The sequence below is a fragment of the Myotis daubentonii genome, chromosome 1, assembly GCF_963259705.1.
Source record: "Myotis daubentonii chromosome 1, mMyoDau2.1, whole genome shotgun sequence".
NCBI classification, from domain to species: domain Eukaryota; kingdom Metazoa; phylum Chordata; class Mammalia; order Chiroptera; family Vespertilionidae; genus Myotis; species Myotis daubentonii.
Window position 1 is genome coordinate 231,619,734 of NC_081840.1, and position 23,691 is coordinate 231,643,424.

General features: G+C 65.3%; 2 protein-coding genes across 3 annotated transcripts in view; one reads left to right on the forward strand and one right to left on the reverse strand.

Moving 5' to 3' along the window:
- Window positions 1–23,691, forward strand: part of SORCS2 (sortilin related VPS10 domain containing receptor 2) — a 227,484-nt gene that overhangs the window by 105,931 nt on the left and 97,862 nt on the right. The gene's annotated exons all lie outside the window — the stretch shown is intronic.
- Window positions 4,201–6,913, reverse strand: PSAPL1 (prosaposin like 1). Its single transcript, XM_059676309.1, has one exon. The coding sequence runs from the start codon at window positions 6,643–6,645 to the stop codon at window positions 5,062–5,064; it is 1,584 nt and encodes a 527-aa protein (XP_059532292.1). The 5' UTR covers window positions 6,646–6,913; the 3' UTR covers window positions 4,201–5,061.

Below are 23,691 nucleotides of genomic sequence, written 5' to 3' on the forward strand. Positions count from 1 at the left end.
ATAAAACTCCCTGAGCGGAAGGCGTATGAGAAAAACCGTCTTTGTGTTCTGTTAGGTAATGAACCTCGCCTGCGTGTGCTTTGAGGGATGGGGCCGTGAACCGGCTTACGGGCGAGCAGCATCGTGGGGTGCAGCGGCCAGCAGTGTTGGGAGGGTCCCCGTGCGTTGGGGGGGTCCGCGGCGCTGCCGGCTTCGCTGCCGTGGGAGCAGCGGTGCGGCGCTCGGGCCCTGGCGCCCTGCCTGCAGAGAGGGAGCTGCCTGGGGGGGGGGGTGGGCCTCGGTAGGGTCTGCGCCGAGGGGGCTGGGGTGCGGCGGCTGCTTGCTTTGGGGGTGGAGACTGGCGATTGGTGGAGTTTGGAGGTTATAGGCACCAGTTCTGCCACGTGGGAAGTCCCAGCTCTGCCGTTTGGGTGGCGTTAGGCCAGGCACTAGCGTTTCTGAGCCCGTGTGCCCACCTGGGAAATGGGTCTGTTTCCTCCCAGACCTCTGCTGAGGGGAGGTGGCGACATGGGGGAGGGGAGGCAGGCGCACTTTTGGAGGAACCCACCCTTCTAGGGCGTGACCCTTGACCTCCGTCACCGCCCCTGACCTCTGTTCCCTGTGGTCGCTGCCCTCAGGCCACGGCCAGTCCCGGGGGGTCCGAGAGGGGACAGCCCTATCCAACCTAATGAGGAGGGAGCCCCGGGCGGCCTTGGGGGCGGGTCAGCGGCGGCCAGGGCGCGGGGGCACGTGGAAAGGCGAGGGCGGCCCCGAGGGGCTGTGGGGCCCAGGCATCCCCAGCGGACAGCGCCGGACAGAGCGGAGGCTGGGCCATCCTGGAGGAGGCCGGGCCTCGGGGCCGCTCTCACACACTCACCTCTGTGAAGCCCCCTGTGCCCCACGGGCTGCCCGGGGAGTGCCCTCGCCTCTCAGCCACTCTGTGCCCTTGCACTCCCTCCTGCAGCCACGGCCCCTCCCCTGCCCCCCGCACCCCTGCGTGTCCAGCAGCACTGCGCCCCCGCTCCCTGCCCGCCACACCTGGAAGTGGGCGCTCCCTTCCTGGGGAGCGGGCAGGGGCGCTGTTTCTCCCCGGGGGGTGTAGGATCAGCAGGAGGGGGGCAGCCCCACCTTTCCCCGGACCGTGGCCCCTGTGGGCTGGGCTGGGGTATGACTGGGCAGGTGGAGGCAGAGCCCCACGCGGGGCAGGATTCCAAGGGCTGCGTGCGACCTCCCTGCTGTCTCCCTCCGTCCACATTCCAGATCCTGTTAAACCCACATGGCAGGCAGCCAGCCCCGCCCCACGCCGCGTGCCTTCCACTCTGCCGGTGCCACACCCCTTGCTGCGGGGGCGTGACCGTGACCGTGGGCTGTGGAGCCCTCGGCCCTGCCCGTCCGGCTGTGGGCAACGCGCACACCTTCTCTCTTTCTCCGGGAGGAGGGGGTGTTGAAGAGGCAGCCTGTGGGAGGCCTCGCTCCCGCTCCTGTCCTGCGTTTTCCTCATCGCCCGCTGGCAGGGCGACCTGAGGAGCTGGTCTGGGAGGGGTGAAACTCCCGGCGGTCACTCCCGCTGCCCTAAATGAGGGCTTCCTGACACCCAGGCCCCTCCCGATCGGGACACGCCGCCAGAGCCACTCCAGGCCCCCTGGGCTGGGCGAGAACCACAGAGACGCCCAGGCTTCTGAGCCGGCAGGTGGTTGGTGGGGGGGGGGGGGGGGGCGGGAACTTGCGTTCTTTCCGACGGAGACCCCCGCCTGCCCGTCCTTGCGCCCCGCGGCTGGTGTACAAGGCGCTCCCAAAGCCAGGAGTTGTGTTTGGGCTGCGGGGCCATTTCTCAGATGAGAAGGCTGAGGCAGAGGACAGAAGGAACGGGCGTCTGGTCCACCCTCGCTGGGCTGCGGGGGATTAAGATGCCAGTGTCCACGCAGACGAGCGTGTGTGCCCCGCCCGCAGTTCACCCCAAGCCTGAGGGTCTGGGGAAGATGGTGACATGAGCGCCCAGCCCAGGAGGCGCTGCCCCGGGCCCTCCATTCGCCTGGCGGACACCTCCATGGGGACCTCACAGGGCTCCCTGAGGCCGGTGTCCTGGGGTCCCTGCGTCCCTGCGTCCCTGTCTCCCTGCCTCCCTGCCTCCCTGCCTCCCTGCCTGCCCCTCTCCTGGCCTCAGGCTCAGCCCCAGCCAATGTTCCTCCCCAGCTTCGACCTAAAAGGAATTTGATGAGGGAAACGATAAGCAGCCGAGAGTGGCTAAGGGGCTCGCTGCTGGGGGGCTGCTCGGGGGGGGGGGGGGCCGCGCTGCTGGGGCGGTGAGGTGGCTGTATCTCCCCCCACCCCTCTCCCCCCCAAATCCCCGGGTGTTAATTAAGAGGGAGATTTGCGAGAGGAAAACAGTACGTTTGAACCCTGGAAAGACAGACAGAGGTCTGGCGGGAGGAGGGGATTTAAAAGCCCCCTCCCTGACGCTGGCCTGCAGGGCGCTGGCCTCTCCCACGCACCGTCACCGTCCGGCCGACGACCCCGCCCTTCCGGAGGTGGGGTGGCTCCTTTAGGAATTTTAGGAATGAGAAGACGGAGGCAGAGGTCACGGGTGGTGGGGTCAGGACTTGAACTCCAGCCCAGCTGGGTGCAGTGGGTGTGAGGGTCCGACAGACAGGGCTAGACTCTTGGCTCCATCACCTGCTGGCTGTGCGGCCTTGGGCCAGGCACTGACCTCTCTGGTCTGTTTGGATCTGTGAAATGGGATGAGAGTGGTGTCTTCCTCCTGGTGGCTGTGGAAGGGGAGGAGGGAGGTCCGGCTGAGTTCTTGGGCAGTGCCCGCTGGGCACGTGGGAAGCCCTCCGTAGGTGGCCATTGCTCACTGTCCTCGGAGGACAGACACACGGCGCATTGGCTGAGCTGACCCTCAGTTGTAGCTGGTCCCCAGTCTTGGGTGGGTGGGCAGAGGGAAGGGCATGTGGGGGCCCCACCACCCGCCCAGCACAGGGAGCTTGGTTTGGGAAGGTGGTGAGCTCAGGGCCGGCGGGGCCTGCGGCATCTCATCACTGCGTGGATGGGTCACCGGGGAGATGTGGTGGCACCGCCCGGCCTGTCGCAGGCCAGCCATGTGCGACCAGTGACAGCCCAGGGAACTGACCCGTCACATGACGGCCAGCCCTGGGGACCGTGGGCCAGCCCTGGGGACCGTGGGCCAGCCCTGGGGACTGTGGACCAGCCCTGGGGAGCGTGGGCCAGCCCTGGGGACTGTGGACCAGCCCTGGGGAGCGTGGGCTAGCCCTGGGGACTGTGGGCCAGCCCTGGGGAGCGTGGGCCAGCCCTGGGGACTGTGGGCCAGCCCTGGGGAGCGTGGGCCAGCCCTGGGGACTGTGGACCAGCCCTGGGGAGCGTGGGCCAGCCCTGGGGACTGTGGACCAGCCCTGGGGACTGTGGGCCAGCCCTGGGGACTGTGGACCAGCCCTGGGGAGCGTGGGCCAGCCCTGGGGAGCGTGGGCTAGCCCTGGGGACTGTGGGCCAGCCCTGGGGAGCGTGGGCCAGCCCTGGGGACTGTGGGCCAGCCCTGGGGAGCGTGGGCTAGCCCTGGGGTCTGTGGACCAGCCATGGGGACTGTGGGCCAGCCCTGGGGAGCGTGGGCCAGCCCTGGGGACTTGGACCAGCCCTGGGGACCACGGTTTGCACTCAGCCCCCCAGTGTGCAAGCCCATGACTCCCCGGACACCTGTGTGTGGAACTGGATGCAGAGCTGCCATCCATGGCCACATCTGGGCCCTCACAGGGCCGCCCCGGTCCAGCCAGAGTGAACCAGCTCGGAGGAGCCCAGAAACTCAGGCCCAGCTCCCCTGTGTCCTGGGCAGTGGCCGGGCCTGGGACATTCACTAAGGGCTCGGGTGTAGCCCCTCGGAAAAGGGCACCCGCTCAGGCCTCTGCCCACCCCGGCTGGGCACCTTTCCTCTCGTTCCACAGGATTTGTCTGAAGGCGGCTGCTAGGCGTCACCCAGCCAGGCTTCAGGGACACGCAAAGGTCCGAGTCCCTGTGTGGGCTCGAGAGACAGCGGGGTCTCCCTCGGGCTGTCCCCAGGGGCTCGGGGGTACAGGAGACCGGTGACGATACAGCACTGGAGAGAAACATCGGGCGGCTAAACCAGCGCAGGAGGGCTTCCCGCAGGAGGGGACCCTGGGAGGCAGGGAGGGCGATTGCTGGGCCCGGGGAATGAGGACATGGCAGGCGGCGTTTGGAGAAGCTCCGTTTATTCCGCGCTTGCGCAGCCAGATTCTCCTGGGGACCTGAGCCGGGTTTTGTGGGGCCCGGCAGACGGATGGGTGTGGTCCCTGGGGGAGAAGCTCTCTTTGAATTGTGTCACCATCCCCACAAGACGTGTGTGATCACCCCATTCTACAGATTGGAAAACCGAGGCTCCGACGGGTGAAAAGATTGGCTCACCCCCGAAAGGCTCCACAGCCCAGAAGCCACGCCAGACCCGGCACAATTTTCCTCTCCTCATTAGGGCAGCGCAGGCCTCCCCTCTGCCTGGGACCAGGGCGGCGGGTGTCTGGGTCCCGTGTGGGCCGAGGCGGGGGAAGGCCTGTTGAGCCCGGCTCCCCTGGGAGCGGCAGAGTCCCAGCCTCCTCCCCAGAAAGACACACCTCACACACCTTCGGGCCCCCCCAAGGACCCCGGGTCGAGAAGCGCTGGCCTGAGCAAGTGGGGGTGGCTGTGGATGAGACACAGCCCCCGCCCCCAGCTGCTGGACAAGAGGCGTGAGCCCCTCCTGTGATGGCCCCTCTGCCCGCTCTCCCCTGCCTCCGCTCACCCAGCCGGGCTCCCCGCTGGGCGCTCGTCAGCAGAGAACAGGGGGCACCACAGGCCAGGACAGGCCCCGCGGTCAGCCCATCACAGCGACGGAGGCTGAGGGGCAGGCGGCCGGGGTGGGGCCGGGCCCGGCAGCTGGTTCCGGTCTGGGGGGGACTTACAAGGGCAGAGCCACGGGCACTGTCGTTAGGATGGGGATCCGCGCCTCAGCCCTGCTCCTCGCAGCCTCCCGCCCGGGCCTCCGTTCTCCGCTGTGAGACGGGAGTGGGGTCCCCGGGGGGTTCAGGGTGAGGAGGGCCCCCTGGGGGGGCACTCGGGCTCCCCGGTGTTGAAGGGCATCACTTTCCATATGAAGCGCTGGCAGTGCTCCAGGGCGTCGCACATCTGGGCGGCCTCCGGGCTGGCGCACCAGAAGCTGGGGCCCAGGACGCACTGGTCAGTGCCCAGCAGCGGGGCCCGGGGGGCGTGGCAGGCGCCCACCTTGGCGCACAGGGCGGCGGGGTCCATCATCTCCGAGAGCGTGGCGAAGAGCACGGGCTCGTACTCGTCCACGAAGCGGTTGCACTGGATCATGTAGGGCAGCGGCAGGATGCGGCAGCCGCCCTTGAAGGCCTGCAGGATGCCGCGCTTCGTGCTCTTGCGCTCCAGGTTGCGGGAGGACACGCCCAGCAGCCGCTTGCAGCCGTTGCAGAAGCTGCCCTGGTTGTCCCTGTCCAGCAAGGGCGGCAGGAGGGTGGCGCGGGGCCCGTGGATGGCCCGGGCCCGCCGCCGCCGGCCGCCGCCGCCGCAGAGTCGGATGGCCTTGCACACCTTCTCCGGGGGGACCCTGGTCACGAACTGCACCAGGGAGGGGCTGTAGGCGTCCACCATGGTGACGCACTGCTGGACGATGGACGCGGGCATCACGGAGCACACGCGCTCCAGCGCCTGGCTGATGAGGACCTCGGTGCTGTTGGAGTCCAGCCACTGGTCCATCTCCTGGATCACCTGCAGGCACACCTCGCAGGTCAGGCCGGCCTGCATCTGCAGCTCCGTCCTCTTCCCCACAGACAGCGGCTCCAGCGGGGGGACCACCAGCTCGGCGGGCACCTGCAGCTCCTCGCAGAAGCCGCCCTTCTCGCAGGTCTCCTCGGGCAGGACCAGCTTCAGCATGTGCTCCCCGGGGCCCAGGAACCGCAGGATGTAGTCCCTGCAGATGAGAGCCAGGTCGGGCCCCAGGGACTTGCACTGCTCCCGCGTGACCACGTCGGCCAGCGCCGACACGTTGGAGCCCACTTCGTCCTGGAGCCGGGTGACCAGCCGGATGCAGTCCTGGCACACGGGGTCCTCAGGGATCGGCGGGAGGTGGAAGCTGAGCGGCCCGTGGGCCATGAACGGGGCCACCAGCTCGGACGTGTCCTCCTCGGAGAGTGGCCCCGGGGTGGCCGGGAGGCTCTGCAGCGGCTGGCAGAGGGTGAGCGCAGTGCACACCTGTGGGGGGGCGCTGCCCGGGCCCCCCCCGAGCATGCTGAGGATGGCCGAGCTGTGGGCGTCCACCATCTCCTTGCATTTGGCCGAAGAGTCCTGGCTGGGAAGCCACTCGCAGGTCTTCGTCACCAAAGCCAGGACGTCGGCATCTGTGGTGTTGGGGTTCGCGCCGTTGCCGGCAGCAGCCACCACATCCAGGCAGACGTCACAGGGCAAGCTCCTGGCGCTGGGCTTGCTCCAGACGGCGCTCCGGCAGTGCCCCAGGGCCCCGCACCTGGCTGCGGCCTGCAGGTCGCGGCACCACACGGCAGAGCCCTGAGTGCACTCCAGGGAGCCCTGCACGGGGCCGGCCAGGGCGGCCCCCAGGAGGCTGGGCAGGAGGAGCAGGGCAGGGAGCATGCTGCCGGTGACTCGGCGGGTGGCTCCAATGTGCCCAGCACCCTGGGTGCTGCTATAAACCGGCCCCGCCCCTGGGCCGCTGTTCCGGGGCCCCGCCCTCCGGGCCGCCTCCTGCACAGCCTGACTCCGCCCCGGCTTCCCCACAGGCCTCCCTGCAGAGCCATCCGCCCCGCACACCGCGAGGCCCTCCTTCCCCTGGGCACACTGGGACTTGTCTGTCGGAAACGGCTTGTATTTGAATGGAGCGCACTCAAAGCCCCCGTCCTGGGGGCCCTCCCCGCCCCCTCGCCCTGCCATCCCCCCACCCCCCGCTGCAGCAGCCAGGGCTCAGGCCTGTCCTGACCTGTTGGCTGGGGGCCGGGGAATTTCTGCGCCCTGGGAGGTATATAAAGGCAGCCCCTCCTTTCTCTGCTAGAGCATTACATGATGTCACGACTGGCCAACGACCCCAGCTGCTGTCCGCCACATCCGGCCTGACACGTGTGTGGCCGGTCTGCGTGGTCGCGTCGCTGTGCTGCGTGGTCTTGTAGGGCCTCGGGCTTCCTGCGTGGTGAGGGCGCCCAGCCACCTCCCCGGCAAGTCAGTTTCTGCTGGACCCTGGCCAGGCGTGGGCCGGGCCTCAGTGGGGCTGAGGATGTGGGTTGAAAATTCACCTGCCCGACAGGGGCTGTTTCATTCCCGCGTCCTTTGTTATTATTTTCCTTCCTTCGTGTCTGAGAAAGAGTTCTCGGCGGGAGAGTCAGCGCCGGCAGGCACACAGGTGTCCCGACTGGGTCCTGTTTATTCACTGGAGAATTCCAGAGCCAGGCGGCCGGCCGGGTCCCCGTGGGGCACTGCCCGCCAGGGGCCCCACCAGGGCCCGGCCGGAGGGGCTGCCCTGGGCCGCCGGAGCCCCGGGTGGGGGTGAGCCCCTCGCGCGGTGCCCTGGCTCGGATTCCGGGCCCCCGGTGTGCACGGGAGCACCCAGCTATGTGGGTCGGCGCCCAGGCCCGAGGTGCGGCCGCCCCGTGGAGGAATGTGGACGGGGCTGGACCGCGGGCCTCCTCCCTGTCGGGTTGGGAACATCGATGGGGAGCAGGATTAGCTGAACGTCTCACACCGCGTCCAAGGATGGTGGTTCCTGTGGCCCGGAGGCGGGGCCAGCCTCGGGAGGAAGTGAGCCTGGCTCTCAGCTGCGGGGCGGCAGCTGGGGGCTTCCCTGCCATCGGGGTGGCGCTGGAGACGCGGGCACCGTATGTCGCTGGGCCTGGGCAGGCGGGTGTTGGTTCATGTCACCAGGCTTTGTATGTCCCAGCCCTTGGTCCAGTGTGTCTCCTGATACTGTGGATCTGCTGTGGTCCTCCAGGGACTGTGGGCACAGGGCCCTGCTCTCTGGTGTGGAAGGGTGGTGCCAGCTGGTCCCTCACAGCCCAGCCCCATGGTGCTGCCAGGCTCCCGCCACCACGGATGCCGTGCTCCCCAGAGGCTGGGACATCTCATCTATATCTGTCTATCTGTATATCTATGTATATGCCTATCTATCTATCATCTATCTATCATCTATCTATCTATCTATCTATCTATCTATCTATCTATCCTATATAATAAAAGCCTAGGTGGCGTCATGCCCTCGTGCGATGTCATCACAAGATGGCTGCGCTCACGTCGTCACAAGATGGCCAGCAGGGGAGGGCAGTTGGGGGCCATCAGGCTGACAGGGGAGGGCAGTTGGGGGAGAGATCAGGCCTGCAGGGGAGGGCAGTTGGAGGTGACCAGGCTGGCAGGGGAGGGCATTTGGGGGTGATGGGGCCAGCCAGGGAGCGGTTAGGAGCCAGCAGTCCCGGATTGTGAGAGGGTGTCCCACTGCTGGTTTAGGGATCGGGCCTAAACCGGCGGTCAGACATCCCCCAAGGGGTCCCAGATTGGAGAGTGCAGGCAGGGCTGAGGGACACACCCCCCCTGCACAAATTTTGTGCACTGGGCCTCTAATATATATATATATTTCAGAGAGGAAGGGAGAGGGAGAGAGAGACAGAAACATCAATGATGAGAGAGAATCATTGATCAGCTGCCTCCTACACACTCTCTACTGGGGATTGAGCCCACAACCCTGGCATGTGTCCTGACGGGGGATTGAGCCGCAACCTCCTGGTTCATAGGTCAATGCTCAACCACTGAGCCCCACCGGCCAGCCTCCTCCTTATCTTTGCATCCCTCCGGCCTAGTACCCACAAGTGAAATACTGAATTTGTCTTTTATTTTTAAAAAGTATATAGAAGCCTTTTTCTTTTGGACTTCCTCATTTTTTACTTTTTATCGAAATATTTCATGGGTACAGGAACAGGCACAAATTCTCAGTGTTCAGCTCTACGTAGGTGCACAACCTGAACAGGCACTGGATCCAGGCGGAATAGCGCCAATTCCCAGCAGCCCTGGGCACCACCAGTCACCCCAAGCCCCGCCCCTGCCTGGATCCCCAAGTATTTGGTGTCTGGCTTCCTGGGTGCAATGCCAGGTCCTGAGATTCGTCTGCACTGCGGCGAGGAGTTGTGGGTCTGGCGTCTCATTTTCTGTAGAACTCTGTCCGCTGGTAGATGACACCCCCGTCTATTTCTGTGCTTTCGTCCATGGGCGTGTGAGTCATTCGCAGTCGGGGCAGCAGGGATTCCACCCACGTTGGGAGCACCTCATTCCTGTCTCCGCTGGGAATTTTCGGGGAGCGGAAACACCGGGTCAGCTATAGGGCACTGACACCCACAAGGCAGCCCATGGCCTTTGCAAGCCCCCACCGCCTTAGCAGCTATTTTGGTTTATTTTCATACTAGTGGCCTGGTGCACGAAATTTGTGCATTGTGGGTGGGTGGGGGGGGTTGTTCCTCAGCCCGCCTTGCACCCTCTCCAATTTGGGACCCCTCGGGAGATGTCTGACCGCCTCTTGCAATCCGGGACCTCTGGCTCCTAACCACTCACCTGCCTGTCTGCCTGATCGCCCCTAACCACTCTGCCTGCCGGCCTGCTCACCCCCAACTGCCCCCCCCATAGCCTGATTGCCCCCAACTGCCCCCTCCACTGGCCTGCTCGTCCCCAACTGCCCCCACCCCACCAGCTTGCTCGCCCCCAACTGCCCTCCCCTCCTGGCCTGATCGCCCCTAACCACCTTTGCCTTGACCCCGCCACCATGGCTTTGTCCAGAAGGACATCTGGAAGGTCTCCCAGTCTAATTAGCATATTACCTTTTTATTAGTATAGATAGTTTACAACTTAGAGCAGTTGAAAACCGGACAAGGACCCCTGTGCGACCTGGACTCAGCCACACTGGCCCCACTTGCTTTGTGGTCCCCGTCGTCCTCCCTCCGTCCCCATCCATCCGTCTGCACATGCGTGTATTTCTGACGCGGGCTGCCCGCCTGGGAGAGCTGGCTGGAGACACAGTCCCTCTACCCAGTCTCCTAGGGACCAGGACGTTCTCACGTCATCCCCACACCTGTCATTTGGGGAACGGTGACGTTGACACAACACTGTCGTTTCTTCAGAGGCCCAGGTGCCTTCACCGCTGGGTGCGTTCTGTGTGTGACCCCAGCACCAGCTGCTGTCCACGGCAGCCCCCAGGGTGGGGCGCTCACCCCGCTGCTCAGCCCATTCTAGTGGGGCCACGTCGTGCACAGAGTGTGTGTCTGTGGGTGGCACCCAGGAGGGCCTGCTGGGCCCAGGGTTTGCATGTGCTGAGCAGACACCCCCAAAGATTTTGCTGACGTGTGGTCCCAGGGGCTGTCGCCCCATGGCGTCACCCCAGGTGGCTCTGGTCTTAGCCCTGCAGAAAATGCCGGACACGCGTGACAGGTGTCTGTCTGCCACCCACAGTCCAACCAGTGGCGGTGTCGGCTGTGCTTTTACAAGCTCCGTCCAAGGAAGTTATCTGGAAGGGGCTTCCTTTTCCTTCCCGGGACAGACAAGCCTGGGTACCGTGGGAGAAGGTGGTAGGAGGAGGCTCTGAGGGGACCCTGGTCTGGAGCCGGCGGGGGAGGAGAGCGGAGGAGGCGGCACCTGCTGAGACACCCGGAAGGCCCCGCGGTGCCGGGGAAGGGCTGGCCCTGGGCGCAGCGGGGACATCTGGTTCCAGCCCCGCCCAGCGGGCTCGCGGCCTGTGCTCCGGAATGTCTGCCCACGGACAGCTCTGCCCACTCCCAGGCTGCCTCTCCTCTCCCCCTTCTCCTGGGGGACACGCCTGTCGCCTGTCCCCTGCCCAGGACCCACCTGCCCTGAGGGCCACATGGGGGCCCAAGGCTGGGGTTCACACCGACACTCATTTCACACGTTTTTGTGGCCCCAGGGGTGAGCTGGGGCTCAATGAGGGGCGGGCATGCCTGTGCGGGACGGAGCGTGAACGTGTGCTGCCAAGTGAGCGTTCTCATGTCTTTGGAAATGCGCCCTCTGGAGGGGGGACAGCGGGACAAGGGGGAGGTGGGCGCCGGGAGGTGGGCGCTGGGAGGTGGGCGCCGGGAGGTGGGCGCTGGGAGGTGGGTGCCGGGAGGTGGGTGCCTGGAGATGGGCGGCCTCCACAGCCCCTCTGGGAAGGTGCCGTGAGCACAGCCCTTGGTGCAGTGGGTTTGCAGGGGGAGCCCCAGGAGGGCACGTGGCAGGGCGAGGGCCCGGGGGCAAGTGCTGTCCTTCGCGCAGAGCCCGGGAGGAGGGAGGTGCAGCGCCCGTGGAGGGAGGCAGGCTGTCCCCTGAGCTGCCGAGTCCCCTCGAGGAGTCACTGCTGCTTCTGAGGAGGGGACGTGGGATTTACCCACCTCTGTGCGGCCTGGCAGCGGGCACCCAGGTGAGGGGCCTGGCAACGGGCGCCCAGGTGAGGGGCCTGGAGAGTGGGCAGCCCAAGGCCAGGGACAGGGGAGCCCTCACAGCCAGGCCTGGGTCCGCAGCACAGAGGCCGAGGGGGGCCTGGCAGAGCTGGGCAGGGCGTGGAGGCAGCAGCACGAGGCGGTGCCAGGGAGCTGAGTGGGAGGCCGTGACTCATACCAGCAGGTGTGAGCGCGTGGGTGAGCGGGCATAGTCCAGGGGCAGGAGCGGGTGGGGGATTCCTGAGCGGGGCCGGGTGGGGGGAATGCTGGCAGCCCGCACAGCATCTGCCCAGCCTGAGGTTGGTGGGGTTGGCCTTCCCACCCAGCCCCGATGGCGCCTCAGCCGCATGTCCACGCTCCTCCCAGGGCCGGGTCAGCCCCCCTCCCTCCCCTCACACTGAGTCACGTGCCGTGGGATGGCGCGCTGCCTGGCAGGAGCCCGAGGCTCAGGGCGATGGGAACAGGGACCGTCACCTCAGAGGCGAGCGCCGTGCGGTGCAGACGGGTCCCTCAGGCCCCTGGGCCCCGGCATCTCACTCCCCCCGAACCCCACGCCCCCTGGGACTGCCTGGCCTGGAGGTCCACCGTGGGGACTCGGTTTCCCCCTAACGACAGGAGAAGGGACCTGCCCCTGCTCCGCAGCCCGGAGGCCAGAGCCTGGGCTCCGGGCGCAGGGAGGGCCGAGCCCGGCGGGTCCTGGCCTTGTGTGGGTCCTGGGGGGACAGCCTGTCCTGTCCTCCTGGGCTGGCTCCGCTCCAGCCTGCCGCCCTCACCACGCGCCTCTCCCTGCGCTGTGTGACTCTGTGTCCATCTGTCCCTCTTCTCATAAGGACATGAGTCACTGGACCAGGCCTGCCCGGGCCAGGGTGACCGCACCTTCCCAGTTACACCTGCAGAGACCTGTTTCCAAACAAGGCCCCGTCCCAGGCGCCAGGGGTCAGCACCGCCAAGCTTTCAGGGGGCACGGATCACCCCACCCACAGCCTCAGGGTCCTGGGCACCGTGACCTTGACCTTAAACGTTGCCTGTGGTTCAGATCAACCTCGGCCTTGGGCGGCCTGGAGGTGGAGAGGCCCCTTTGTGGGGTCAGAGGTCAGGGGGAGGCACCTGGGCGCTGGCAGGGCACCCGTGTCCCCGCCGCTGGACGCTGTGAAGCTCTGAGCACGCGGCCAGTCTCCGCGTGGAGCACGGCTCTGAGCTCAGGGTCAGGGGTCCGGGGCTTTGAAAGGCAGACCCAGTTCCTACTCCCAACAGCCCAGCCCCTCGGGAGGCACGGAGCCCCTTGGCCATGGTGGCCCCAGCTCCAGGGCCCATCTCATCACCGTGACGCTGCAGAGCCAGCGGGTGGGGAGTGACCGAGACCAGCGAGGCCAGGGTGGCTGCGTGGACACAGGTGTGGGGCTGTGCGGGCCAGGCCGTGGGCACACACACCTCCAGCGCCTGGGACCTTCCCTCCTGATCTCAGGGCGCCAACCTTGTTGGAGGGTCTCCCGTGTGCCCAGCGCCCTGGCACCAGCCCGTGGGGCCCCGTCCTGAGTCCCGGGTTCCTCCCCACACCTGAGAGCTGGGGCAGGTACCTTCCCACAGACACCTTCCCTGGCGGGCGGTGCTGGGTGTGCCACTCCCGGGCCATCAACATAACAAGCCCTATCGGCCCGCCCACCCCACCCGGGAGGGTGCCCTGGGAAAGCACCCTTGCCAGCCGCAGCCTTACCTGCAGGCCAGGCCATCTCCTCCCCGCAGGCGCCCGGAGCAGCTGCGTGTGGGCGTGCTCTCCTGGTTTGATTAGAAGAGGGGAAAGGGGACCCTCAGAGCCATGCTTGCCCTGGTGTATGTGGCTCCTGCACAGAGCCAGTGGCTCTGAGCGCCGGCTGTGTGCTGAGACGGCAGTAGGTGCAGGGAGTGTTTGAGGAACGAAACAGACAGAGCCCCCAGGTCCTGGGGTGAGTGCAGGAGGCGGGAGTGAAACACAAATACAGCGTGTGGCGTGAAATGGGAAAGGTGCCGAGGAAGGGGCCAGGTGATGAGGAATAGGTGTGGGGTGGGGTCAGGAGTGGGCCTGTGGGTGAGACCCAGCGAGGGGAGCTTGCGGGGACAGCAGTGGGGTGGGGGGTGCGGTGGCGGGTGAGGGGGGAGCATCAGAAGCGCTGAGGCCACTGCAGGGACCGTGAGAGGTGGCAGGTGCGGGGCTGAGTGGCGGCGGTGGGTGGCGGGCGGCGGGCCTGGGCTCTGGTCTGTGTGAGGGTAGAGCCCACAGGAGGAGTGTGGGAGGAGGTGGCCAGGCCAGGTGTTTGACCTGAGAGGCGGGAGGCTGCGGAGGAGGGAGGCCGGGCAGGCAGACCTGTTGGGCTGCTGTTGTGACATCAGGTGAGAGCAGGTGCCTGATCCGGGCTGTGGCTCTGAGGATGGAGAAAGGACACGAGGACCGGCCATCGCCCTGGGTGGCCTGAGAGGACAGGGCAGGGGCGGAGGGGAGCCGGGCTTGCGTGATGCGGTGGCCAGGAGGCGGGGAAGCCCAGGCCAGGGTGTCGGCAGGCTGGTGCCCTCAGAGGCTGAGAGCCCGTCCCAGCCTCTCTCCCGGCGGCTGGGTCGGCTGGCACCTACGGGGGTGCTTGGCTTGTAGACACATGGCCCGATCTCTGCCTGCACCTCCCATCACGCTCTCCCCGTGCGTCTGCTCCAGATGTCCCTTTCATGAGGACACAGTCACACTGGATCAGGGGCCCGCCCTGCTGCAGCGTGGCCTCCTCTTAGCTCATCGCCTCTGCACCCGCCCCACCTCCCGGTCGGGCCGCATTCCGGGGTCCTGGGGCCGGGCATTGGTGTGTGAATTGGGGGGCACAGTAACCTGTCACCGCCGCCATCACCGGTGCCTGTGAACATGGAGGGTGCGCCCAGGGGAGGCCATGGGGCTGGTCCGATGCACTTGGAGTGCGGGCCGTTTCCCAGGGGTCCGCTCGGGTTGGCAGACCTGGCCACCTCCCCTTCTGAGGACGGTGGGCCGCTGGGACGCCTGGGGGTCCATTCCCCTCCCCCACCTCCTCGGGCACGCACCGAGGGGCTCTGGCCTGAGAGCATCTGACTCCCCGCTGGCCACGACCACAGCCTCGTCCTCATGACCGGGGCCAAGCCTGCGGGAACTCGGCTCTCGCCATCACGGCTGCTACTAGCACCCGCCAGCCCACCACCACCCACAGGCCTGTGGAGGGTGTGCGTGCCAGGGCTGTGCCCAGGCTGCCCAGGGTGCCCACGTGTCCTTCTCGTCACAGGCTCAGGACAGGAACCCCTGCTCGGCTGGGGACACCCGTAACACTAACGCCGCGATAGGAAACACTTCCGTCTCTGGACACAGTGCAACCGGCCCGCGGCCCTGGCACCAGACAGATGTTACTGTTCTGCAGATGAGTTTGGGATGGTGGACAGGAGTGAAACATTACAGCCCCGGGGAGCCCCCCGATGTGCGCCCTCCGCACACACTGATGTGTCCCACGCGCCATGCTTACATGGGTCCCCACATCTGCCGTGGCCACACACAAAGGACCCGGGTGCCGCGTGCCTTCAGGCCACACGCGCGGCTCCACGCGGACCGGCTGGGCGCGGCCGGCACTTCCTCACTCGGAGCCCTGCTTATGGCACGGGCCCTGCTGCGAGGGGTCCGCTGTCTGAGGGGGCCCTGCTGCGAGGGGTGCCGCTGTCTGAGGGGGCCCTGCTGCGAGGGGTGCCGCTGTCTGAGGGGGCCCTGCTGCGAGGGGTCCGCTGTCTGAGGGGGCCCTGCTGCGAGGGGTGCTGCTGTCTGAGGGGGCCCTGCTGCGAGGGGTGTCCTTCGGAGGGCCGCTGTGTGTGTGGTCCCCCGTCTCTCTGCTGTTACAGCAGGAATCCCAGCCCGTGTCCCGTGCAAGGCGTGGCCCTGGTGGGGGCCTGGCAGCTCCTGAGCCACAGGGGTGTCCAGGTGCGCCCCCAACCTGTGCCAGCCAGGCGGACAGAATGATGGGCTTCAAGTATTCAGGGGAAGAGCTTGCTCTCTCCCCACTCCTGCCCCCTCCCCTCCCCTCCCCTCCAGACCCTTGCATTAGCCCAGTGTAGAATTCACACAGACTGGCCAGGGTGCAAATCTCTGTTTTGCCACCAGCTTTGGGGTGACCTGGGGCACCTTTCCGCATGGCATGGTGCCTCCGTCTCCTGTAAGATGGGGGGTGGGGGTGTGATTCCCCCTTGGCAGGTTGCTGTGACCCAAGTTTTGCTCCAATAGGTGGTGATGCAGACAGTGTTCAGCCAATATTGGGCGTTGTCATCGATTCATTGGCTCATCGATCGAGTCGCTAAGCTTAGTAGTCATGTGGGTGGGCTGGCTGCGCTAGGCCCCCGGAGCCTCCCCCGCATCCCCTCCCCTGCCCTACCCCCACACACCCCCGTCCCCTCCCGCCCCTTCCCAGCTGGGCCTGGAGCCGAGCTTCTCAGGTGGATTCCGAGTTGGCTCCAGCCGTCGGCCTGGAAAATCGCCTTGGTTTTCCAGGAATCCCGGGCTCCCAGCATCAGCCAGACCTTCAGCCACACCCAGGGCCCCCGGGGACCCCCCTCCCCGCCAGAGGGACGGTCATGAGGAAGGCACAGGGGCGGGGTGGGGAGGGGCGGGGACAGGGAAACATCTGGAAATTCTTGATCCTTGAAATGAGTTTAGCAGATACCATTACTCCTCCTTCTTCCCACTCAGACGACCCGGAGAAGGGGCCCGGGAAGGGGGAAGGGTGGGGCAGCCTCGTCTCCTGTTTGCCGTGGGGCTTCTTGGCGAGGGAGGCCCCGTGGGCTCTGGCTCCCTTCTGTCGACTGGCCGTGGCCTCAGACCCGGCTGCCCCTCCCTGGACCCAGGTTCCTCATCTGTAGGGGGGTTGGGTGGGAGGGTCTTTTCTGGCCCCCGGGGGCCGCTGGTGACCCTGGTGGACTGGGTGTCACACTGGTGGCTGCGCTCCCTGCAGGACAGACACGGGAGAACCAGGAGGTGCCCGCTGCCGGCTCCCCTGTCCTCTCCGCCCGCGCTCGGCCTCGGGAGGGCTTCGGGCGAGACCCGCTCCTGCTCACGCTTCCTCTGGCTGCCGGCCCTGCACACCCAGCCCCTGCCCCACCCCCCACACACCAGGCACCCCAGCTGGAGGCCCCTCACCACAGCTGTGAGTTCTGTGCTTGATGATCTGACCTGTGGCGGCCTCATCCACAACATATGTGTCCCCGGCATCCCGGGCCCCCTGTCTGTGTCCAGCACCTGGAGGGGCCTGGCACGCGGGAGGTGTTCATCAGCCAAGAATGAGTGAGGGAGGGAGGGAGGGAATAAGTGAGTGAGTCAGTGAGTGAATGAGGGAATGAATGAGTGAGTGAAGGAGTGAATGAGTGAATGAGTCAGTGAATGAATGAGGGAATGAGTGAATGATTGGATGAGTGAATGAAGAAATGAATATGAGGGAATAAGTGAGTGAATGAGTGAAGTGGGGTGGGGTCCAGACCTAGGTCTTCAGCAGAAGAGGTAGCCAGGCCTGGTGGGTGGGAGGCCCCACCACAAACCAGCTGGGAGCCCCGACCCAATCCACCCCCAGAGTTGTGCCTCAGTTTCCCCATTCAGGAGAGGGAAGTGGTTTCCAGGTTCTACCCACTCAATCTGACTGGTATCTGCAGGGCACTCCTGTGCGGGTCCCATGTGGATACCCACCTCCCAGGCTGTCTGTCCCCCAGGGACTCAGTGCAGGCCAGTGAGGGGACCCAGCCCGCAGCACACGGACGCCCCTGGGCGGGGGAGGTGCTGTGAGTGCACAGAGCTGGGCAGCTCCGTGCTCTGGGCAGCCGAATGTGGGCCAGGCCGGGTCAGGAAGAGCCAGGACGGTACCCTGGGGAGCTTGGCCTCTGTCACCAAGGAAGTGGGGGCCCTTGCTCGCCTGGGCCCAGCCTCACATCTCGGGGCCCGGCCTGGGCCCCAGCACGTGCACTCGCAGAGGACACAGCCAGGCCCGGGGGCCGCAGCCCAGCCTTGTCGGGAGGGGACGACAGCTGCGCCCCCGCAGCCCTCAGCCAGGGAGCCACGTGCCCCAGCGCACAGCCAGCTGACAGATGTGGGCCTGGGGCTGTGTGTGTGTGTGTGTGTGTGGGGGGGGTGACTCCCCGCTGGGATTGCGCCGAACGCATTTCCCTTCTGTGTCCGCCTGACTTGCTCAGCTTTGCGGCTTTGGGGAGAGACCCGGGAGAAAGGGAAAGGGACGGTGCTTGGGTTTTGCCGGACACGTCCGGCTGCTGCGGGCCTCTGCCCGCTCCCATGCAGGCCCATCCGCCTGCAGCCATGGCCCCAGCGCCCCGGAAGGGACCCACTCAGCCAGTTCCCCAGGGTCCGCTGTGGCCAGATGGGCTCATTGCTCTTTACGCCTCCCGGGCCCGAGAGCTCCTCCACCCTCGGCTCTCCCCTCGGGGTGGGGACCCGCCGCGGCTCAGGGCTGGTGGGCCCTGGCCACACGTCAGCCTAGTGACAGCTGGGATGCCAACTGCCATCGGCCTGGCTCAGGCTCAGGTGGCTGTTCACGGTGTGAGGCGGCCTCTGCTTCCTCTGAGGGCTCCCGGGTGCCATCGAGCAGCAGACGCAGCAGCTCTGCATCCAAAGCAAACAGAGGAGGGAGGAGACGCCGGCCGAGCGGCGTGGAGCGCGCAGCCACCGCCAGGCGCCAGGCCTCTCAGCCAGCCACGCGGTTTGGGAAAGGCTCTGCCTACAAGAGTCGCACATGATCACGCAGGGCGAACCCAGCCGGCTCGAGCCAACAAATGCAGAAATGAGAAACACATGGGCATGGAAGTCAGGCCGACGCAGCAGCGTGGGGGCTGTGGCGGCCAGCGGCATGCGGGCTGTGGCATGGGGGCTGTGGTGTGGGGGCTGTGGCAGCCAGTGTGTGGGGGCTGTGGCATGGGGGCTGTGGGAGCCAGCGGCATGGGAGCTGTGGCGGCCTGTGGCGTGGGGGCTGTGGCGGCCAGTGGTGTGGGGCTGTGGCGGCCACTGGTGTGGGGGCTGTGGCGGCCAGTGGCGTGGGGGCTGTGGCGGCCAGTGGCGTGGGGGCTGTGGCGGCCAGTGGCGTGGGAGCTGTGGCGGCCAGTGGCGTGGGGCTGTGGCGGCCAGTGGTGTGGGGCTGTGGCGGCCTGTGGCGTGGGGGCTGTGGCGGCCAGTGGCGTGGGGGCTGTGGCGGCCAGTGGCGTGGGGGCTGTGGTGGCCAGTGGTGTGGGGCTGTGGCGGCCTGTGGCGTGGGGGCTGTGGCGGCCAGTGGCGTGGGGGCTGTGGCGGCCAGTGGTGTGGGGCTGTGGCGGCCAGTGGTGTGGGGCTGTGGCGGCCTGTGGCGTGGGGGCTGTGGCGGCCAGTGGTGTGGGGGCTGTGGTGTGGGGGCTGTGGTGTGGGGGCTGTGGCGGCCAGTGGCGTGGGGGCTGTGGTGGCCAGTGGTGTGGGGGCTGTGGCGGCCAGTGGCGTGGGGGCTGTGGCGGCCAGTGGTGTGGGGCTGTGGCGGCCAGTGGTGTGGGGCTGTGGCGGCCAGTGGTGTGGGGGCTGTGGTGTGGGGGCTGTGGTGTGGGGGCTGTGGCGGCCAGTGGCGTGGGGGCTGTGGTGGCCAGTGGTGTGGGGGCTGTGGCGGCCAGTGGCGTGGGGGCTGTGGCGGCCAGTGGTGTGGGGCTGTGGCGGCCAGTGGTGTGGGGCTGTGGCGGACAGCGCTGAGTCCCTGCAGGGCAGTGTCCAGGCTGGGCTTTCTAGTGTCCTATGGAACCCACATGATCAGAGGAAGACCCGGGCACCACGTTCTGCCCCATACCCAGCCATGTGTTCTTCGGCAGCTCTCCCATTGTCGCTGGGCCTCAGTTTCCTCATCCATTAAATGGGAACAGCAGCATTCACCCAGAGCATCGTTGTGAGGTGAAGTGTGGTTCCAAGCGCGGGCCCCAGGAATGAAGGTCCCCTCTCGACAGTCCCACCAAGTCCAAACCTGAGTGCTCACTGCTCCCTCGGGAACGAGTCATTGCCCCAAGGCCATTGGCTCAGCACCTCGCAGCTGGGAGGGTCTGGAAGACCATGGAAATCACCACCTCATTGTGCAGACGGGGGACAGGCTCAGGGGAGGGGCGTGGCCTCTCCTCTGTCATCCTGGTGCGCGGCCCAGGCTCTGGCACAACACGAGCCCTTGGCACTTCACGCACAGCTTCCTATGCGTCTGAGCTGTGACAACGCAGGAAGGAGTTCCGGACCGACGGCATTGCCCTGTGTGCCAGGAGCAACTGAGGGCCAGAAGCGTGGGTGCTTCACGCAGGTCCCAGAACCAGACCATCGCCAAGTTCAGAATGTGATGTTCGATTGCAGGACCGCTGTCATAGAGCTGGCACACAACCTCCTCAGTATCTGTGACTCTCTCACCATTCTTCAGCATGCTATACCAGCACCACCACCATCATCATCATTGACATCATCAACACCACCACCACCACCATCATCATCATCACCACCATTATCACCACCATCATCACCATCACCACCACCATCACCACCACCACCACCACCACCACCACCACCATCATCATCACCACCACCACCACCACCATCACCACCATCATCACCACCACCACCACCACCACCATCACCACCATCACCACCACCACCACCACCACCACCACCATCACCACCATTATCATCACCACCATCACCACCATCACCACCATCATCATCATTGACATCATCAACACCACCACCATCATCATCACCACCACCACCATCACCATCACCACCACCACCACCACCACCACCACCACCATTATCACCACCACCATTTTCACCATCATCACCACCATCATCATCACCACCACCATCACCACCATCACCACCACCACCACCACCATTTTCACCATCATCACCACCATCATCACCACCACCATTTTCACCATCATCACCACCATTATCATCACCACCATTATCACCACCATCATCACCATCATCACCACCACCACTATCACCACCATCATCATTACCATTATCACCATCACCACCACCACCACCACCACCACCATCACCACCATCACCACCATCATCACCACCACTATCACCACCACCACCATTTTCACCATCATCACCACCATCACCACCACCATTTTCACCACCACCACCACCATCATCACCACCACCATCATCACCACCACCATCACCACCACCACCACCACTATCACCATCACCACCACCATTACCATTATCACCATCATCACCACCATTATCACCATCATCATCACCACCATCATCATCACTGACATCATCAACAACCACCACCACCACCACCACTATCACCACCATCATCATCATCACCACTATCACCATCATCATCACCACCACCATCACCACCACCACCACCATCACCACCACCACCACCATCACCACCATCACCACCATCATCGCCATCATCGCCATCATCATCATCATCATCCCCACCACCATCACCACTATATCATCATCCCCATCACCACCATCAGCACCACTCATATCATCACCAGCATTGCCACTTTCACCATCACCACTATATCATCATCCCCATCCCCATCACCACTATATCATCGGCCCCATCACCACCATCAGCACCACTCGTATCATCATCACCAGCATCGCCATCATCATCCCCACCAAATAGGCTGTATCTGAAGCACATTCTATTCTGCTGTATTCGCTCCGTCTTATAGATGAGGAAATTGAGGAGCAGAGAGGGCCACACGGCTGGTTAGAGGTGGGACTGGGCTGAGTGGAGAGCTGCAGTCTTGACTCAGCTGGCTTGCCCGCCCTTCGCACGGGTTCCTCCCTTCCGATTCATTCATTCATTCATTCATTCATTAGCCCACTCACTGTTCACTGCCCAGCCTTCCTACCGGCCAGGAGCTGAGCTGAGCACTGCGCATCAGCTCTCCAGGAGTCCCCGACGGGGCGGGAGGGGAGGCTGGAGGCCAGCCTAGATCTTGAGAATCTTGGAGCTGATGTGGGTGGCAGTTGGTGGGGTGGAGGGGCTGTGTGAGATGGGAGGGGGTGAGGAAGCTGACAAGCATTGCCTGGATCTGCAGAGCCTGGGGACTGGTATAGCCACACCTCGGCCAGGACAAGAGAAGGGCCAGGGCCTAAATCAGTGAGGGGCCAGTCACTAGCAAAGAGCTCTTGGAGGAGGGTGACCTTGAGCTGACCTTGAAGAGGGGGGCTGAGACTTAAGGCAGGAGAGGAGAGCACAGGCCAGCGAAGGGGTGGGGCTGGTTCCCTATAGCTCAGGGCTCTGCAGTGTCCTGGGCGCCCTCCCTGGTGGTCCACGCTGCCCAGGAAGGCAGCCCTGTGCCCACCCTTTTCCTGTGTCCATGGTGCCTGCCGGGCCTGGCAGAGCTGTGTCAGGAGGGCAGAGGGCTGAGTCCCGGGCACGGAGGGAGCACGCCCAGGCTCGGGGGCCTGTAGGCGCAGGTCAGCTCTGAAGTCGCGCAGAGAAGTGTGGACGGGAAGGAATTTGGAACTCTCCTGGGTGTTCCGGAAGGTTCTTTGTGAAGTCCATGCAGGAAGGGAGGGAGGAGACAGAGCAGTGGGGCCCGCCGGGTGCCCACATCACCGCCCACCTGTGCACCCTCAGGTCACACAGCCCTCCCAGGGGACGGGAGAACGTCTCTCCTGGTGCTCCGAGGAGGGGCCAGCCCAGGCTGCCCAGGGGGAGGGGGAGGAGCACCACCTGGGTCAGCCCCAGGCCCCTGCCCTTCCCACCACACCCCGGCCCCCAGGAATTAGAACTTTTCTGGAAAGCTGCCCTCCTCCCCTGTCCTCACCAATCCCCCCCTCAGGGCGGTGAGCCAGGGCCACTCTGCACGGAGGGTGTAAAATTAGCAACTTCATTTTGCTTGTCAGGAAATCCATTGAGGGAAAAATGTGTTTTCAAGGGGTTCGTTTTTCTTGCAAACCAGCGGGAGGAAAGTAAAGAGCAAGGCCGCTGCCGGCAGCAAGGACGTTTCTAAATTTATAACAGGGCTTCATTATTCATGGGCCAAAGCCACAGAGAGAGAGGAAGTGGGCGTGAGTGGAAGGGCTGTGGCTGGAGGGGGGCTTCCAGGGAGCCGGGGGCGGGAGTGTTGAAGAGGGGGGACCCGCTGATCCGGGTGCGTGTGGGGAGCCAGAGGCCCGCGCCCTCCTCCTGTTCCCTGGCTGTGAACACAGCCCCGCTCTGTGGGAGGCACGGGCCGCCTCTCCAGGCAAGGCCGGCTCTGTGCCCCAGTGCCCGCTCAGCTGTTTGTGCAGTCACCTGCACATAGTAGGGCGGCACAATAAAACCCAGTGGGGGCTCTTACTGTTAGAATGTGGCCTAATGTATTCTGAACAGTGATGGTGTGAGCGGATATGGGCATTCTGCAGAAGACACTGAGGGTCAGAATGGTGAAGGGGACAGTGGCATCGCATGGCTGGTGGTACCGTGGCTTGTGCACTGCCCTCCCTGCCAAACAGGCCAACCCTGGACCCGGGGCAAGGCAGCGGGCTCCTCTGCACCCGTTTCCCGACCTTTCTGTTGGCTTTGCCCGGTGAACTGTGCACGTGCAGGGTGAGGATCTTCGTTTCCGCTGTGACTACAGCGGAGGGACCGTCACCCCCGCTCCCAGGAGCGAGGCGTGGGCTCCCGCAGCCAGCGCGGTCCGCGGAGCTGGGATTGAGCTCTCCCTCGGTGGACGGGAGACGGACACTTGGCCCGGGGACACCGAGTGTGGCCTTGATCCGCCCCTGGCGAGGCTGCCCGTAGTGGCTGGGGTTGCCGCCCTCCCGTTTCACAGGTAGCCCCTCCGAAGGGAGGCGGTGGCCTTGGGGCTGTCTCTGGCTCTCAGGGTCCGTGTGTTCATCCAAGTGAGGGGTGTGCGCGGCCTGAACCAGAGGGGCTCACTAGGAAAGGAGCCCTTGGGGGGCCGGAGCCAGGCCTCGCGGCCTCGCACACCATGCCTGCAGCACCGTGTCTGAGAGTGACCCCCTGGCGGGGAAGAGGATGCTGGGTCATGGTGGCCCCAGGGCTGCCGGTTCGGAGCTGGGCAGCGATCTCTGTTCTCTAAGGGACACTGGGTGTGAATGCGAGAGAAAGTCATCGGAAAGTGGAGATGGGAAGTTCGGGGCATGAACCCAATGGCTAAAACCGCCGCGGGCCCGATCGGTCTGCCTGTGGGCCACCCCCGGCAGCCTGTGGGTCCGCCTCTT

Excerpts from the sequence above, each read along its gene's own strand:
- PSAPL1 (XM_059676309.1), bottom strand. The coding sequence starts at position 6,645 with ATGCTCCCTGCCCTGCTCCTCCTGCCCAGCCTCCTGGGGGCCGCCCTG.